Source organism: Triturus cristatus, chromosome 8, assembly GCF_964204655.1.
Source record: "Triturus cristatus chromosome 8, aTriCri1.1, whole genome shotgun sequence".
Classification (NCBI taxonomy): Eukaryota; Metazoa; Chordata; class Amphibia; order Caudata; family Salamandridae; genus Triturus; species Triturus cristatus.
In genome coordinates this window covers 1,272,238,882-1,272,258,936 of record NC_140591.1, presented here as the reverse complement: position 1 = coordinate 1,272,258,936, position 20,055 = coordinate 1,272,238,882, and the positions used below count along the sequence as shown (strand labels likewise).

The 20,055-nt window shown below is 45.2% G+C and overlaps 1 protein-coding gene across 1 annotated transcript in view; it reads right to left on the bottom strand.

Moving 5' to 3' along the window:
• The window catches only part of DPT (dermatopontin), a 315,652-nt gene extending 298,678 nt beyond the window's left edge, over positions 1 to 16,974 (bottom strand). The window contains exon 1 of the mRNA XM_085622991.1: positions 16,519 to 16,974. Within this exon, the coding sequence (XP_085479117.1) occupies positions 16,519 to 16,817 (299 nt within the window). The 5' untranslated portion in view covers positions 16,818 to 16,974. The remainder of the gene's footprint in view (positions 1 to 16,518) is intronic.
• Between the last annotated feature and the right edge of the window lie 3,081 nt (positions 16,975 to 20,055).

Genomic DNA, 20,055 nt, shown 5'->3' with positions numbered 1-20,055 from the left:
GCTTGAGGATGTGTGGTATATTTGGAAAAGTGTTAAAAAAGCTCTAGATATACCTACCATCCATTATCGGACACCACTTTGGAACTCAACACTTTTTCCAAATCTTAGTAGGGATGGAACGTGGCGTCATTGGGAGAGTCAGGGTATAGTCGAGCTGGGGCAAATAATGATTGGTGATCAGTGTAGAACACTTGAAGAACTTACACAACACTATTCTTTACGAGGTTATCAAGAACTCAAATACATGCAGATTGTAAATAGAATTAAATCAATTAGGCCATGTATCACTTTGCAAGGGAAACATGAACTAATTGAGTATTTGAAGTCAGGGGGCCATAGAATTAGAGATATATATAAAATATTCAATGAAGCAATAATAGATGATGTCGGCAAAATCGAAGCTGTATGGTCCAAAAAACTGGGAGACCCAGAAATAGATGTTGATAAGGCGTTAGTTATGGATAAGAGGTTCCTACGCTCCTCGAATCTCAGAGCCCAACATTACAAAACCCTATTTAATCTATACTATACGCCTGAAAAACTATTTTCGTGGGGGAAAGCGATAGATAGCAACTGCCCCAGATGTGGAAAAGGTATGGCAGATCTTATACACATGTTTTATGGTTGTGAAAAATTGAAACCAATCAAAATCGAAATAACACGGTTTTTAGAGGGGCTACTTGATGTAAAAATTAATCTATCTCCGACCCTGATAATAATTGGCTGTGACGCGAAACTAAACATAAGTATCGAGGCTGAAGCTTTAGTCTTTATCTCTGTAGCAGTTTTTAGGATTCTAATTAGCGCAGCCTGGAAGGATACAGAAGCCCCTACTTTTCAAATGTGGTTGTGCAGATTGTTGGGTATACATAATATCGAGGAGGCATTATATGATTTAAAGGGAGCAAAATTAAGGGATGTGGGTAAGCGACTCTGGGCCCCAGTGGCTACATGGAGGACAGCAAAATTAACCACAAACGAATGATATATTGGCTGCATTGTTATTTAATATGCTAATTTAATTTGTTTATTATTCTGTCTGTTTTTACTTTGGATAAGGGTATAATGCAATGTTCCATCATATTTGATTTTATGTATCTATGTATCCATTCAGTAATATGTATTGGCCGATACGATCTCTCAAATAAATATAATAAAAAAAAAAAAAAAGAAGTTGCCCAACTACCAGGTAGCTTTTCCGAGGTTGTTTTGTTGAAAGATGTGTTTAGTAAAATTAGAGACAGTTTGCACTGGCGGCTGCTCTAAGCTGGAAGCAGTGGGGCAACACGAACTGGGATGGGGGAAAAATAAATTAAACCACTTACCTTCACCTGCGGCCTCTCCCGATGCTGGTCACGCTGCACAGGCTCCCAGGGAGTAATCGCAGAGCTACTCTCATGCTACTAATATTATTTACCAGCATGAAAACAGCGCTGTGATTGGCCTGCGGGGGGTGACTTGACGCTTACTCAGGCACAGGGAGTCTGTGTACAATACAGCTGGGTTGGAGAAACCAAAGTGTGCCCTAAGACAGCCAGGAAACTGACATGCGCACTTTTAAGTGCACACCACTCCTTCCTACTGTGATGCTCCATCACAATGTCCCCACCCTTGCCCTAACCTCGGCTAGCAATGGTAGGATTAGGAAAGAAAAATAAAATGATAATAAAAATGTTTTATTATCAATTCATTTTTCAGTGGGGCGACGCTCCTCTGCCATAACGGAGGAGCCCCCCTGACAGTTTGGGATTATTGAACAGTAGGCTAAACAAAGGAATCAGTAAAATTCCAGCTTTCCTTTACATAGTGGTCAGCTGAGGACCCATGACTTATTATCAGTTTTGAATATTCGAGATTTTCCTGATTTCAGAAGCAAGAAGAAGACTTTCTAATACTAGATTTCTTGGTGGACTAAATCGAAGATTATGATCAGATAAGGAACAGTTAATTCCCTGCCATTTTTGGAATTAAAGGGGTGCAGTACCTGCTGCTAACACTGCTTATGGACTGTTGGAAACCCACATGCTTAAACGCCTGCATGGCTTGGTAACTGTGAGGAAACACAAAGAACAGCTATGTCAACAGCCGCGGTCCGTGCAGGTAAGAATGGTGGAGCGGTGGGGCTGAGTTGGGGGTGGTTTCGACAGACGACCATGAGGGAAAATTAAATCAATAATTAATTTTCCCTCATCGTCGTCTGTCGAAACACCCCCCCCTCACCTGGCCCCACCGCCCTTACATGCACAAGCCGCGGCTGTATGTCAAAGGCTGAAGCATACACTGTGTACGGTCATGTAATGTCTGCCTATGAATGGGAGGAGTAGGGGTATTTTGTTGTATCCAAAGAACTTGTGGAGTGCCCGTCCTGCAGAAGTGCCAACAAACACAATTCACCCTGCCAAACAATATCTTTCTCCACTTTTTCTTTATTGTTTTTATTAATTTTATGTGTAAATTGCTTAATACATATCCATATTTAAACTCTGGCCATGGACCCCATGTTAACGAATGTGAAAGAATAACGATTCTTTTCAGTTATCTAATAATAAATTATTTTTTATTATTTTGAGGAGCGCTGGCTTTTGACGGATAGAAGCCACTTTGTGGTGCTATTGAGAAAGTGGGGAGGAAGCTTGTGAAAAACCTACTTGTATCCCTAACACTAAAGTGTCCGTGCCTTTATTAGCTTGGGATCACCCAAAGGTTAGCTAAATATCGCTTTCTTTTAGGCTGGCTTTACATTATCTTTGAGGTCCTGTTTAATGAGGTGGTTATGGTAGCTCTTGAGCTTCAGGAAAGAATCAGAAATTTCCTTGAACAGTATTTTTTCAGCTTTTTTAAGAACAGATGCAGGATGGGCCTGTTCCTGGGAAACATGGGCAATGAGTTCCAATGTTGAATGCTCAACACCCTGATCCATCCCCCTTCAAGCTTCTTGGGATAAATCTGTTTTGTACTGGGGGCGTGGCTCGCCTGTTCTAGATGGAGGTCACACTTTGAGTGCACTCCCGGCAATTCCTGACATCCTGCCTTGAAGGATGCCCCGATAAGATTTTGAGTGTGGAGGTTCCACTGTACCTACCCACCCAAACATTTGTAGCCTCAATGATGTGCTCTCTGTTCTTCCGACTGGCACCACTACAATAGGGGGAACTTTAACACCATGTTAAACCCAGACGTGAGTGCTACCGGACCTCCCACGACACACCGCCTGACTCGGATGAAGCAGGCTAGACTCCCTAGGCCTCTGTGACATTTGGAGAATATGGCACTGTAATAATGTACAGGAAGTCGCTGGTAGCCGTAGAGTAGATTGTAGATGATGGTTTATTTAGATTCAGTTACAAGTTATCAAGATGGTAAGTTTCAGGTAAGTAAGTAAGTATATAAAAGATAGGACGTTCAGCTCCCCCCCCCCCCCCAGGAGCAGCCGCCCTGCTGCTCAGCCTGCACACGCCAAATGACACTCAGCCCCTCACCAGGCACTCAGGAATTCCATGACATCACCAAGCACTCCAGCACTCATCTTGGCAGAGCAGTACGGAAGATGTAACTAAGGAAAGGGTGTATGGGAGCAATCAAGTCACAACATATCTCCTTTCCTTATGGAAACTTTTGGCAGAATTGAATCAAAAAGCAAAAGGAAGACATATGAAGCTAAATAATGAAAATAAGAGAAGGAAATACAGGCTGTACCATTGCAAAGTTAATTACAAAAAAAATAAAGATGAGAAGCATAGAACATTCCTAATGCATTAAACATATGAAAGCCCACAAAAAAATTGATAAAACATTCCTAAAGCATTAAATACACACCCATATCCTTTCCTTAGGGAACCTAATGACATGAGCATACCATAACCAGAAAGGGTGTGGAGTCTCAGGCAACCCAAACTGTACGCCTGACAAGAACAAGAGTCTCAGGCACCTCACTTCAAACTGTAACAGGATACACAACCCTGCAACTCAGCACTAGGGTACCCAATCCTACGACACTGCACTAAGCGGCTCACCCTTACAACTCAGCACTAGGGTACATGACCCAACCACTCACACTTCATGCTGTTCCAGGATACACAACCCTGCAATGCAGCACTAGGGTACACAACCCTACGACACAGCACTAAGGTACTCGACCTTAAAACTCAGCACTGAAGTACTTGACATTACAACTCAGCACTAGGTTACTCAAACTCTACAACACACACTTCACACTGTACCAGGATACATGACCCTGCAATGCAGCACTAGGATAAATAACCCTACAACACAGCAATAATGTACTCAACCTTACCACACAGCATTAGGGCACACGACCCTGCAACTCAGCACTAGGGTACACAACTCTACAACACACACTTTAAACTGTACCAGGATACACGATCCTGCAATGCAGCACTAGGGTAAACAACCCTACACACAGCACTAAGGTACGTGATAGAACATTAACAGCAAACTTTAATGCTAACAAGAACATTCTTAGTTCCAACTTGTGATCAATCCCTCACCCAACATTCCTGTATAATCCCCAGCAAGAGGAGAGACACCATGCCATGACAATAAAAAATTAGTGTAATTGTACTTTTGCCACAGTGCTACATATGGACTTGCACTGCACAGTGCACGCTTTGCTAATTATTTCCGACCTTCCACTATAGAGCAGACCAGTCTCAACTTCCACGAGGCTTGAATTGTATGAATTAAAAGTAAATTAAACTAGTTCAGGCTTACCAGCATCCCAAAGTAGAAAGTTCTTTATCTGAACACCAAGAAGTTGTCCAGCAGACATACACCTCTATTCAATTTCACTTTTAATGTGCAATTAAGGGGAAAACGTCAAGTCAAATGATCCTCGTGAATATATCCTCCTGTATATGAGGAAGCGCACTTCCACAACTTTGTGGCAATAAATCATCAGAGCTCTATTCACAGATGGCAACTCCCATTCAGTGTAATGACATGCGGAGGGGAACACACCCAGGTCGGCGCTCGAATGCAAGAGACTCCATTGTACTACACCATTAATTTCCGGACCACTATTCAAAGATGGCGCCTTCCATTCAGCACGATGAGGTGCAGAGGAAACCCACAAGTCTGCGCTCCAGCTTCCTCGGAATGCCACTGCCTCACAACCACCCACACCAGAGTGCACGCATCAGTCCACGCAGGAAGCAGGAAATATCACATCATGGACATGCGCTGCACAGCATACTGTAGCGACCCAAAGTACATGTGCATCAATCCAGTAAGTGGACACGCGGTCCTTATCGTTCTGCAGCCGCACAAGGAACACATGCACCACCACAGATGGTCTCGCGGCCCATTCAAATGCAGTGCAACCATAAGGGCAAAACCACATGGCCCTTTCATATGCCTACTCAGCACCGACTGAGTAAAACACCCACGATATGTAACTTACCAGCTAAACACTGCTGATCTCAAAATAGATCTCCAAAGTCCCCGGTACCTGGTTGTTCCTCTTGAACAATCCACTCAATCCTTAACTCTTGATGCTGCCAGATTCATGCATCCAAGCCCTGATGGTATCCTTGAAAACACAGTTCTGCTGGGAATCATCAAAACACTGAAGATAGTCTTCATTCACATGAATACTAGATCATGTAACAAGCAGGAAGGCTTGTCAGTATCAGTACATAAACTTCATTGATGTCAAGAAGGTTAAACATCCCACGCTGCAGGCTGTCCAGGTGATGAGGTACACTGGTGGGGCTAACCAGGGTGTCTCTTTTCCTTCAAGCTTCAGGTTCCTTCATTCCAGTTTCTTTGTCCCAGTTTCTTCAGCAGGTTCATATACAGTCTGTCTTCCACAACACGCAAATTCTTACTTCAAATCATAGCCATTGTAATAACGTAAAAGAAGTCGCTGGTACCCATAGATAAGATAGTAGATGATGGTTTATTAAGATTCAGTTACTCATTCAGCCTCCCTGCTGCTCAGCCTGCACACTCTTTTGACAGAATAAATTCAAGTCACAACAGGCACCCACACAATAAAGCAGATGACCACACGTCAGTGGCACATGAGACGCTTTCAAGCATAACTCTTTTCCTTGTACCCGCAACTGACCCTGGCACATCACCTGAGTTGACATCCTCCCTAGAGGGATCGCCAACAATTGCCTGATCGAGCTATGATTAGGCAACCAGATTTGCACGGTGCATCCTGGGTGGCAACTCAATCACTGGTTTCTACAGGACGAGCTCTGCACAGAGCATCTTGCTGACAAGCTGCAGGCTTACTTCGAGACCAACACCAGATTGGTGAAACTATGAGAATGCTCTGGACTGCCAGAAAGGCCACCATGAGTGGAGTTGCCAAATGCTACAAACGATAGGCTGAAAAGACCAAAAGGCAAAACAGGACAGAACTGGAAGGTTGTATCACCTGACTGGAGTGCTGATACTTCTCCCACTCCTCTGAGAGCACCAGACGTTTGTTAGCATTAACCAGGTCCATGCTCATGAAGATGGCTTTGAAAGGGGCCTGCCAATGTTTGGAGGGTTTTCACCTAGTGGGTCTACGTGGTCGGGGACAAATCTGGTAAACTACTTTACTGGCTAGAAAAGATGCAGTCAATAGGATAATCCCCAATATTCTAGAATCAGCTGGAGCTCTTTGCTCCAACTCAGTGGAAATCGCTGTGACTTTTGTTGAGAGTTATCAGTCGCTATATGTGCAGCAACCACGCCCCCTCTGGGAAAGACACCAACCTCTTTTGGTGGACCTACCACTCAGTTGAATTTTGCTGGGAGACTGAGCAGAACTTGAAAAAACCCATCTTGATCAAGGAAGTACAAGAGGCCATCTCTAATCTACACTCCAGAAAAATCCCTGGACTCGAGGGCTACGCATTGGAATACTATAGGACAGTGGTTCCCAAACTTTTGACTCCTGAGGACCCCCATTGAGTCACCACTGGAAGTCGGGGACCCCCAAGCAATTTGTAGGATTTAAATTTCAAACATTAAAACAGTAATTCGAAAAAAAGAAACACACGTGTGCACACAAAACAAATACTCAAATTACTAAGGATTTTAGTGGCATATTTACAAGTCCCTATCGCCATGGGAACGTCACTTTTTGTGATGTTCCTGTGCCAGTAGGGACTTCGCCTTATTTACAAGGCAGCGTTAAGCCACTTATTGTGGCTTAACGCGCCCTTGTATATAAGGCCCCCTTCCACGCAATGCTTAGCGTGAAAAAGGTGGGCAGTGGGAGTTGCAGTGGGCGTTTCACTCCAACACCCATTGATTTTGACGCTGCCCTCTATTTACAAGGTCAGCTGAAATAGGAGACCGCACCGAAATTAAGACCATGAAAAACCTGTCCTTAACTTGGCAAAATGAGGAGGAATGCCTTATTTCTCCTCGTTTTTGCTTTTTCCAACGGAAAAAGCAAAACACCTTTGATTGTTTATGTTCAGGAAGGTGACCCTTTCTGCACATAAACAATCTTTAATAAAAATGACGTTTTGTAACCTCCATGTGTGCTGCATTAGGCAGCACACATAGAAGTGACAAAACGGCATTACAAAATTGTTCATGTGCAGAAAGTGGGAACATAGCATCAGGATAATGATAGACTGGGAATAAACATATGTTGCTAACTTTTACCATGCAGTTTGCAAGCAGCTCTTTGATGACAGTTTATAGGACACTGTGCTAGATTACGATTGTCCCTTATATGAACTGCACAGTGACAAAAGAATCTCTGTGACAAAATCAGTAACCCACTGACCTATGCACATAAAATACTGTTTTTAAAAATGCATTGTACACGTTCTTTGCAGTAGGTATATTAACCCTCTGTGTCACATTAGATAAGTCAAAGCTGCTACTGGACAAAACTCTCATCTCTTTCCAGCAGGTACATTAATCACTGGCATTTTCTTGACACTTTTATAGTTGCTCGAAAACTGCTAATTTTACAAGTAACTTTGCAGTGCTTTTACAACTGCTGCCTGCGGACCCCCTGGGAATGTGCCACGGACCCCTGGGGGTCCTCGGACCCCAGTTTGGGAAACACTGCTATAGGAGGTTTCAAAACCTCCTCTCCCACTACCTATTCAATTTTCACTATTCAACCAGCCCAGAAGGACCAGTTCCTACCAAACTGGAGGAGGCCACAATTGTGGTGACCCCCCAAGCCTGGTCAACCATCATCAGAATGTGGGTTATACAGGCCTATATCCCTCATCAATACTTAGGTGAAGATCTTCGCGAATTTTATCGTCACCAGACTCAGATGCATTATCACCAGACTAGTCCACCCAGACCAATGTATGTTTATGCCCAACCGAAATACTCAACATTGTATCTGCCGACTAGAAGCTGCATTGGCCGGAGCCCAGGAGCTGCCCGAACAATGCACACTCCATCTCCTTGACTTTAAGAAGGCCTTTGATTTGGTGGACTAGGACTATATGTAGAGGGCCTACTAACATGGATCTCGACCTCCAAATCGTTATCTACATCGACCTTCTATATTTATGACCCACGGCCTGAGTGTTAGTTAATGGGGCTCTCTCCGATCCCTTCCCCATAGGTCGAGGTACCCGAGAGGGGTGCCCCTTGACACCCCTCCTATTTACATTCGTCATTGAAGCCCTTACATGCTTGGTGAGATGTGAAGAACAGATGCAAGGCTGGGGATGGGGGGCTACATGGAAGACAGGATGGCATTCTATGAAAAAGACATCCCACTTTACTTGGCAGACCTCCACTAACAGGACGGCGCTGCCTCCGCCTCCTCGCACTGTGAGAGGAGGCCTACTTCCTCAGGGTGAATTCAGGTAAGTCCCTGCTGGTGCTGATCCACAGAGACAGTGCAACCATGCAATGGCAATCCTCTATAGCAACAAGGCAGCTGAACTTCAAATATCTAGGGATCCATATTGCCCTCATTCCCGAGCAGACATGGGGACTTAACATGAGACCTCTACTTGTGTGAACGAAATTAGACCTTCAGTGCTGGGCTGCTCTCTCACTCAATATATTAGGATGGTAGGCCCTCTTAAAATTATGGTCCTCCCATTTTACCTATATGTCCTCCACAATTTCCATTTGTAGATACCGTACCATTGATTCTGAGACCTCAATTCCATGACCTGTAACTTCCTCTGGGTTAACCAACCACTCCGCATAGTGTGGCATACGTACCAACTATTGATGTATGATGGGGTATGGCAATGGCGGACCTCCATTTCTACTACCCTGCTACACAACTACTAGTGATTAATGACTGGCTCACCTGTGGCTGGGAACACCCAACATGTAGGGCCAAACTAACCTCATCACACCAAGATAGGATTATGGGTCTGCTCTATGGAGAACCAAACCGCAAATGTCTCCCGGAGGTGACGCAGGTGGTCTTCCTCGCTTGGCAGTGGGTGCTGTGGTCCATGACGTGCAGGACACACTCACCCAGCAGACACCACTGTGGCAGGGCCGCAGCCTAAGGAATATCAACAGCCTCCAAGGCTTTGAGGCAAGGGATAACATCAACTTTGGGTGACATTTGGACCGGAAATCACATTAAGTTCTTTCGGGACCTCCAGACACAATACGCACTTTACAAAGCCCAATTTCACAAATACCTGCTAGTCAGACATGCTCCTGCCATGTATAAGGAGGACCATGTCACACTCTTGGAATACAATCCATTGGAAGATCTGTTACTGATGGGGAAACTAGAGAAGGATGGGGTAACAGGTATGTACAGCACTATGACTAATAATGCCCCTGATGTCTTCACCCCCTTAAGGAGGGAGTGGGAGGCCTGAATTGTCTCCATGGATGACACAGACTGGCAATTAGCCCTTATGGATCCTCGTGAGGTTACCATATCCTCTCACTTAAGCTCGATTCAGCTGAACTATCTTCACTGTGCCTATGTCAAACCCGTTAAATTATGGCACACGATAGGATACAGTCCCCCACCTGTTTCCGTTGTTCAAGTCCAGATGCAGACTTCTTCCACATGATATGGCTGTGCGTTCTAATCAATCACAAGAAGGTGGGACTGGCAGCAATTAAAGGTCCAGTACCCATGTTCCCATTTTGGAATATCTCAACATAAAGAGGGTAGCTGTTCCTTTGAAGAGGTGCGGAGGGAATGTATGAAAAATGAGGGGATCTTCCTTATTGCACAATGTTGCCCTCACACACCAATGTGGGTGTCATGCTTCATCATCGAGCTAAGCTCCTCGTGGTGGTGGCACTACAACGCCCCACGGTCCCGCGAGAGGGCTCTTTAGCAGAAATCTTTTCTTGTTAGCCATAATAATGAGTGTGGGTGTGTGGTGATTCAATGGTGTGTGTGGTGAAGAGTGTATTAAAACTACCTACGGGGTACCGTTAAATTCTTTAATCAATGGTCCCCCTACTCGGATCTAACATTCCAACCCAGTTGGTGTTAGAACTGAGGTGCCTTAAGTCAAGGCAGAGGATGCGAAGTAACTGCGGCTTTAAAGTATCCAATGCAGAGATCTGTGTGTGAACTTCCCCTCGCTCTGCCCGCCTGGAGATCAGAGAAACGACTACTCTTGCTGATGCCTGCCTGTGAAAAGATATCAAATATATTTGGCTTCCTTGAGGCCAGATTAAGAGTAGGAGTAAAGTCTGATCCCTGCAAAAACGTTTGTTTTCATAGGGATGGGACTTCTGAGATTTGTGGGAAACATTGCCCTCCACAATTTTTAATCTGGTAAGTTTTGACAGGTCTAACCTCCTAAACATTTACTGGGATACCAAAAGAGATAAACTGTCATTCATGATGACTACAGTGAAGAACACACAAATTCTGCATGCAGTTCCTGACTTGTGTAGGAGAAAGTAACTTAATTACCACACCACGCACTGCACATTTACCAGGTGTGGTAACACCTTACACTTTCCCAGCTACGGTGTAATTGTTTCTTTGTTAGTCTGTCATTCTAAACCACTGATATCTCCACACTGTTCTTGTGTAAAACCTAGCATGCCTATGTCAGAAGAGTGGAGGTGAGCTTTGAAAATGCCAACCATTTATCAACGTTTTACTCTCTTCATTCTTTACACTACTTCATTCACTGCTTATGTTGCTTTTGAATTGTTTAGCTTAACTATTTACTTGCATTTCACCTGTATTATTTTATTTTGTTTCTCTTTATTTTTTACACAAAGATGTTCTTCTTTCAACACACAAAATCTTTTTTGTGCCTAATCTGGTTCAACAAATTGTATGCATCTGGTGTTATTATGGTACCTGAATGTATGTCTGCGTTGGTGATTTTAAGGTACAAATAAATCATTGTTGGTGATGTTAACCTGTGTGAGCTAGTGAAGGAAGATTGGGTTAGAATATATTACCTCCACTCCCATCATCTGTGCTGCAACGTCAAATAATGGACCATTATGCTAATGATGCATTGCTGCTCTCAGTACAACCTTCTGCTTTTTTCTCTATAATAATGCTTACACTTCTCTACATAGGCTTAGCCCATCTCTCACTTGTTACAGACAGCAGAACTACTCTCCTTTTGCCACAATTAGCACAGCTGTCCCTCACTTGCCACAGATGGAGAACTATCCTTCACCCTTGGCAGACCTTCCTCTAACTCAGCTGGCCACTATCATACTCATTGAAGACAGCAAAGGCATCTCTCAGTATTTTCAGACAGCTTGTCTGCATTGGTTACCGATAGCAGAGCTATCCTGGTGAGGTGGGAACATTTATGATTACCTCCCTATCTGCTCTGCCTTGTGTGCCTGTCTACATCTTTCCATATCGCAGAGAGCTTGGGATATAGAGTCTCAAGTACTGATAAGAAACCCAGAACAGAACAAGGGAACTGGAGTCATTGAGAAAAGGAGCCTGAGAGACAACTCTGGTGGGACAGGCAAACAAGGGGACAGGAAGACACTGGCTCAGAAGACACGTTGACAGAGGAGCTCTAATATCTGAGGCACATTGAGCTGGAAACATCAGACACAACATTTCTGCTACTTAAACCAAAAACAACAGAAATAGTACAAGGGAGGGAATAAGTGTGCTTGAACTGTCAAGACACAGTAACACAAGAAGAAAGAGTGACATGTTTTTAGTAGAACCTAGATAAGGAACAATACACCAGAGATGAGAAACAGAAGAGCCACATCCATTGCACTATAATTTCATTTACCACAACCGAAAACATCTTTAGGAATGGCAGAAAATCAATTGCTCCGCAGACAATGCTGGTAGAACTCACAGGTTAGATGAAGGGCCTCAAGATGCACACCCAACACTGTAACGCACCATCCGGAGATACGCCACTTGACATTCAGCTTGGTTTGAATGGACTTTTTCAAGACCCACCAACTCTAATGAACACCACCACGAGGTTGAACCATGCCCTCCAAACCACCCACAAAAATGTGACTTGGGAATAGAGTCCACAGTGTAGGACCTCTACAGATGAATCACAACTGCAATCTGATGTCTGAATATAGCTTGAAGAAGTCAAGTAATTGGGGAATGTTGAGGTACCCAGCAACATAGTATTGTTTAAGAGCTTTGCAACATTGAATCGTTTATCAACCCAGCCCAAAAAGGCAACAAAGCATGACTTTTCATTCTTGCTGGACCTCCCCTGCGGTAAAGAAGCAGTAATACATATTTTACATTTTCATTCTCACTCCGAAGTTACCTAAACTCTCCAAATAACAGTGTATACACCTGTAAGGCCCCCTTTCTTGTCCCCACCGCCACAGTTTCCATGGCGTGCTCACCACCATGAAAAGGCTGGTGGTGGGAAAAGTCATAATATGCTTGGCGGTGGAGACATATTGCTTTCCCTGACCGTCCACGCAACTGCATGGAATCATGGATCTCTGTCGGTCGCGGCGGTCCCATGGTGGTCCGACCGCTGAACTTGTAATTCGGCGGTCGGACTGAAGGTGCGGCGGTCCCCGACCGCCACCGCACCTCCACCGTGAGTACAGCGGTCCTATGGACCGCTGTACTCGTAATCAGGCACCAAGTCCCATGACATGGCACAGTGCACTATCCATTCTCACCTGTCTCACTTCTACTGCCCTGGCTTTGAATGGCTACTGGCAAGTGATCCCCTAATACAGGGGTTTCACACCAATTGCTTTGGGCAGAATATTGAACAGTTCTCAGCTCAGCTCTGACAGATTGTGCTACGCTTCCATGGTTATAGGTGCAATTGCATCACAGAAAACAAATGATACTTTCTACTGGAGATGGTTTTGTGGTTTTCTCTTGTTAAGGGAGTCCTGACATTTTTTACCCAAAAAGCGTAGAAGGTCGAGCAAAGATATGATGGATGAGTTTAGGATGAGTGGGCTCAGGGTCAGCGGGCTCCTGGTGAGTGGGTGCAGGGTGAGTGGTCTCGGGGTAGAAGGGAGCAGAGGTGGGTGGGCTCAGAGATGGTGGGGGTGGATAGCTCATGGGGGCGTGTGGAATTAAAAATATATATAAAACGCGTCAGACCGTTTAGAGAGCTTTAATTGTTCCCAGCTCTCACTATACAATTCCCACACATTTCTCACATAACACCGCCCCCCCCCCCCCCAGGATGTATTCAGATTATTTTTTTTTTAAATAAAAAGTACCTATTTCAAATGTACATTCTTATCATTACACAACTTCCAAAACCACCATGAAGTCAAAAACATTCACGATTAACTATTGTGCTTGGCTGTTGCTAATTTGATTTGAACATGTTCCACTCCGAGGGTAGTTTTTCTGAGCTCCTTCTTCGTTGCTGAAATGTTTGGCAATGTTGAAATGAGCAGGGTTTGAAAGGCCTCCAGCAACCAGGAAACCAGAATGTGCCTCACTGATTAGCCATGTTTTTTACGGTATTAAAATATGTTGACAATGTGTTTTTTTCTACAAAGTAACAGATTACAAATTCATATATGAGATGCTGGTCTGCACATGGTTTTACTCTTTTAGTCTAAACGTATATGATGAAGGCATAATCATAAAACATAAACATAACCATTAAATGTTAGGAATGATCTGTCTTTAATCTTTTATGGTGAAGTGTTCCAACCTAAACAAAACTGGCCTCATCTGTCATTAAACAACAGCACTACCTCTGGTTTCTGTATAGAGCTGGTTCCATAAAGATCAAAAGTTGTGCAGTACGCTGCACAAAAAAAATGTCAAAGGCAGTAGCGGCCGGTGGTGGGAGTGCTTCGGGGCGGGGTGGAGCAGGGTGGGGGGTAGTAAACTATGGAATACGGCCCAACGGAGGTAAGTAAACAATTAAATAAATAAAACAAATGTTGTTGCGCACTCTGCATTGCATTTGGCAATGCAGCGAGCGCAATGAAATTTGTTTTATTTATTTATTTGTTTACTTACCTCCGTAGGGCCGTATTCCATAGTTTACTACACCCCAGCCTGCTCCACCCTCGCCCCGGCTCACCTCCCCGCAGCACTCCCACCACCGGCTGCTACTGGTCAAAGGCAATGCATAGCAGACTGTAGAGTATACAGAAATACACTTTATTTTTAGGAATGAGATGGTGAAAAGTCATTGGGCCCTAGTCACAAAGGCATTTTAAAGAATGTGACGTTGTACTCCTGTACTACTCTTTTATGTAGTCTTAGGTGCCTTTGTGAATTGGCACCAAAACATCTAAAATGGGAATGAAATGGAAATATTTGAGGAATATCCATATGCAATTAGGGCCCTCTTTGTACTTACGCTAATAGGGACCTGGGTATTTTGTGGTAGATACAGAAAGGCATGTCAGAGTACAGAAACATTTTAGCAGTACATGTGGGAGGGACTTGAAAAATAGGGAATACATCTCGTTAAATGGGGCGTAGTAAGGAGGGATTCCACCTACAAAAGAGCAAGCCCATTGCTATTCACAAACTGCCCTACTAAAGTTACTACAGCCAAAAAGGGATCCCAAAAGAATAGTAAATTACTCCATCTCAGAGCTGAAGTAAGTCCAGCACCACATATGGTCAACCACTGGCACTGCAAAACCCTCCCACAGAAATCAATGGCGGCTGGGACCTAAAATATAACCCCTATGAAATAATGTTAAATTAAATATTTTAAAACAGTTAAAACTATACGTCATTTTTTATTTAATGTAAAAATATACAAAAACATATTTAATATGAAGTTATAAAATATCGTAACTTTTTTCAATTTGAAAAATTAAAGTGAGATTGCATTTTAGTAAAATATAATTCAATTACTTTTATTTAATTCTATTCACCTCTTTTTCAAGAACGGATTACAATGAATAAAGACTTTTATCTAAGTGGAGCAAACGGTCTCAATGCACTGACTATGTATGGGTTGGTGCTCTGGTTTTCATCTTAGCTTTTGCATTAGAACCTAACCCTCCCCTAACCCTACCACCACTAATCCTTGAGAAATATGTGTAGCCTGGATCTATTTAACACATTGCACTGGTTCAGTGCCTCCAAGAATTAAACACAAAGCATAAAGTTTTGATCTAAAATGGGAGAGAGAATGGGATAACACTGTGGTGGCTGAATTGCACAAAAACCTTGCATCACTCCTGGCTTTCACTTGACCACATTGTGTGATCCTAGGCAGTTACTTTTTTCACAGTGCCTCCTTTTCCTTCATCATCGCATGAGAGCACCTTGAAATACATAAGATTGAGGTGCTGCACAAAAACAAAAGACTATCATGTTATTTCTTATATAGTACCACCCTAGGCCACATTTAGGGGACAAAAGACAACTTCCTCTTGGTTCACTAATAGCATCATCGTCAGGATAGTGGTGGAACATGTTTATCAATGTTTATAAGTTCACTATTAGAATGTGTTACTTTTAACAACTACCACTCAATGCCATGGTACAATTTAACATACTAAACTGAAATCTTTTGAAAAAATCACATCATAAGAAAATACACCGTTTTGAATTTTGAAGACTTGTTATCATATATGAACTGGACCCCTGAGGCAAGTAACTGCAGACCCCTGACCCCCATCCCCCAAAGCCCTAAAGATCAGCTCTGCTCCTGGAGACCCTGCAGACGACAGAAACCACCCGAATACGGGAAATAATAGTTTGAAACACTCTTTAAAATAATCTGTTTTACAATGTATCTTTTTAAAGCACTGAAGGCTGCATGCAAGAAACGCTGCCTCCCATCCCTAGCAACTAAACCGGACCCCACAAGCAGTGATCCCGGTCCCCACACTGCCAGTCCACTGGGAAATCACCCTGTGCCCAGTAGCACCAGTCCGGACCTGCTATAGTCCTGGAGTACAAGCTAGTGTCACCGAGCAAAATGTTTGCCATCTGACTCATGCACTTGGCGACTTCTGTTCCCCCAGCAGCAGCGCTCAGTCTCAGAGGTGTTTGTTGGCGCCCTTACGCCTTCTCTATCACTGCTTAAAGGCCTTTCAGATACATGGGACTCCTGACATTTCCCCGAGATTGAGAAACGGTTCTGAAGGAGAAACACCCCTACGAAGGAAGCAAAGAAAGCGCCTCACCATTCGGTCCCTCCTCGGTTGATGTCCTCCCACCAGCACTCGGTGGGCTCCCCGAGGCCGTGCGGCGTGGGCATGCAGGCGTAGTGCCACTGCCGGTCCGACCCCTCCTTCTTGCTGAAGGTGCTCCGTACGGCCACCACCACCTGCCCATGGGGGCACTGGAAGTTGAAGCCCTGCCTGAACAGGTTGACCCACTGGTCATCCTGGCTGTAGTCCTGCTGGTGGGAATAGTAGTAGTAGTCTTGGCCCCAGGCCACGGCGACCAGCGGCACGAGCAGGCAGAGGTGCAGGAGCGTCATGTCGTCTCGTGCCCTGGCGTAGAATGAGCAGGGGTGCGCCGTGCTGGCTTTTTAAAGCAAGCAGCAGGAGCCGAGCTCCAGATGTTCAACATCAGCCTCCTAGTGCAGCGGGGCTGTCTCGAAGAACACTCCTCTGAAATATTGGCCTCTCTAGTGCATAGATTTTTAAGGGGGAATGCACACAGCCCTTTCACTTTCAGGAAGCATGCACATTCATGCTGTTTTACACGAATGGGTAATTCTTTGGTAATCTTGGCAGATAGCGTGTGGCGCCCCAGCACATCTAAAATATGATTTGCTTCGGTTCTTTACTGACCGCTTCTCAACGAAGTTTTCGACGACCCTAAATGGTATTTATCAGAGCGGCTGTCTTGGCCACTTAGAAGGAAAACTATTGCTATTTGAAGGGAGAATACTCTAGAAAAAATGTGAAATCACAGCTGCAGCGTTCCAATAGTTTTCCTCCAGGCGGGTAAGAATACGTTTACAAAAAGCAAACGAGGAAAGCAACACTTTAAGAAGTTTTACCCACAGCTTGTTCCATCAATGGTCCTCAAATTCACATTTTCAAGTAGAGAAAACGAGAGAAAAGTGCAAACGGGGAACAATTGCAGAAATATACTTTGAAAATGTTACAGAATAAATTGCAATACTGCCAAAGATAACGAGCTGTCTGTCATTTGTACCGCTCGAGTCGCCACAGCTTTGCGAGAATGGCTGGGGCACATATTGTGTAAGATTTCATTTCACTTTCACCCCCTGAGCACTTTTCATTTCACTTTCCTCCCCCCTGACAAAGCGAGCCTCTGTCCCTCCCTGCTAAAACTGATTGGCAAGGTAGGAGGGTGATTACAAAACACATATCTTATCGATGACTTAGGATTCTTATAGAGAATTTCTCTCTCACGCACGAGGCGAGTACTTGGTCATGATGGCTGATGTTCTCCTGGTGGGTAGGGGGCACAGAAGGGGGGGGGGGGGCATAGAAAGGCACCATCTTCTTTTCTCTTGAAACCCTCCCATGGGGATTTTCTGCATAGGAATTAATTTGAGCCATTGGCTCCATGCATGAACCCCGCTACCTTGCCACCTATGGATGTAGGGCTGCGGGAGCCCCTTCTGACCCCAACTAAGCCCCATCCTTCATTTTCATCATCTATGATGCAATAGGATGGGATTACTCTTTCATCCCCCCATGGGCAATATACAACCACTACTACAAGGAACAGTTTTTTTTAGGTTGAGCTTGGGCAGCACATGCTCTGGTCTGCGAGCCATGCTATATGTACTTGAAGCCCCACCCACTCTCCGCCCAAATTGGTCATTGGCTTTTGTCATTGTCCTTCGCGAATGCTGTCTTCTTATTTGTTAATAGGCTTGTTAGTCCCTCCTTAGTACCGCCTTGTCTTCCTTTGTAACCTCCCATGGCGAATGGCCCTTTTATTTCGGTTGTTACACTGTACGTCTTCTTTAGTCTGTAAGCATTATTTTCTTTAATGTGTTTCTTACTGCAGGAGGGCAGGAGGGTCAAGCCTTTGGAATGCAATAGGTCTTGCATTTGCGATAGTTTAAGCTCTTGGCATTGTAAATTACAATGCCTTTTATTTTTGTTTTAAAAAACAAAACATAAATAAAAGGCATTGTCATTTACAATGCCAATAGCTCAAACTCGCGTAATTGCGAGACCTATTGCATTGCAGATGCTTGTTTAAAAAGGGAAGAGGACGCTTCCCTCTTTCTCTTTAAACACAACATCCCACCATGTTTTGTTAACTATGAGGCATACTTGGGGGGCGTGGCCAAGCCGCGGACCAAGATGGCCGCACAGCATGGAAGCTCCGCAAGCCTTTCCAGCTACGTAGCTGACATCCCCCACGAAAACGGGGCTGGTCGCCATGAGCCTGCCGGTACTCGACCCATGAGCGATTCCTGCGCCCAGAGAACTTGCCCGCTTGCAAAACGGAGCCGCCGCAACCAAGATCTTCGACATTGGACGGTCAGGGATCTGCATAATAGCGACGGTGACTGTCTGCATCAACAGACGCTCGTAGGAGGAGTGCGAGCCCGGAAACTGCATTTGGCCACGACAGAAAGGGCTAAGAGGACGGTGAGAGCGCCGGGCGAGGGGCTTGTTGACACGCTGCCCTCCCTGCGCTCGATCTCTGCCAGGCCCGCGTGAGCCCCTCTGTATTTCCTTGGACACCGCGGGGACAGGGCCCACAAGTGTCATCCAGTGGCGGCCTCCGGGCTATTTGCGGGCTTATTGCAAGTGATCAGCTGGGGTAGCACTATTGCCTACGCCCGGGCGCCTCCCCCAGATGCTGCTACTGCTGGTCAGACGAGCGACCGCTTCCATTGGGCCTACAGAGCAGCGGTGACTCACACTCCAGGACTGATCTCTACCACTACCACAGCCCACATACCTTGTGATCAGTGCAATCCGCACCCCTCCGAAAGTGGGCCCCGTCTCGCCACAAGCGCCAGCTGTCCACCGCCTGCGACCATGCTGCACATTCAAGTTTGGCCTCCACGCCAGCCACATCCACCATTGGCGCCAGTCACTATTTCTCCTACTGGGCTGCCTTGGTGCACATTGGCCCCTCTGTGCTCTCGCAGCTCCCCACATTTAGCGGATTTTTCTCACATCCAGTCTGCACTACCTGCCCTCTGGGTGGGAAATTGAGCTTGCCCCCCCCTCCGGTCTTGGGTCTACTCTGCTGGGTGCGCGCTCTGGACCCTGCCTTCGGATTTTGATTACACCCTGGGCCATCCTAGTGTACAGGAGAGCAGCATGGACCTCAAAGACCCTAAACAGAGGACCCTTCCTTTCGAGAAACTTGCCGACACAGCCCCTTGGAGAGGTTCAGGCATGGCGGAGGGCAGACAAGAAGCAAAGCGTCTTGACTACCCAGCGAGTCGGCTGGCTCGCTGCTGCGAGAGATGAGAGCGGGATTCAGACCTCTTGATGGTAGGTTTGATGCCCTAGACAAGAATCTCGCAGATCTGGGTGCTAAACTCCAGGTGCATGATAGACGCCTAGACATCGCAGAAGCCCGCATATCTGACATCGAAGACGGCATGACGCAATCCCTTAAAAGGCTTGAACGCGTAGAACGCATCCTCAAAAACGTGGCAATTAAAAACGAAGACCTGGAGGCGCACAGTCGGCGGAACAACATACGTATTTTGGGTGTGCCAGAGCCCACCGCAACGGGCCGTATGGACGTCTTTGTGGAGA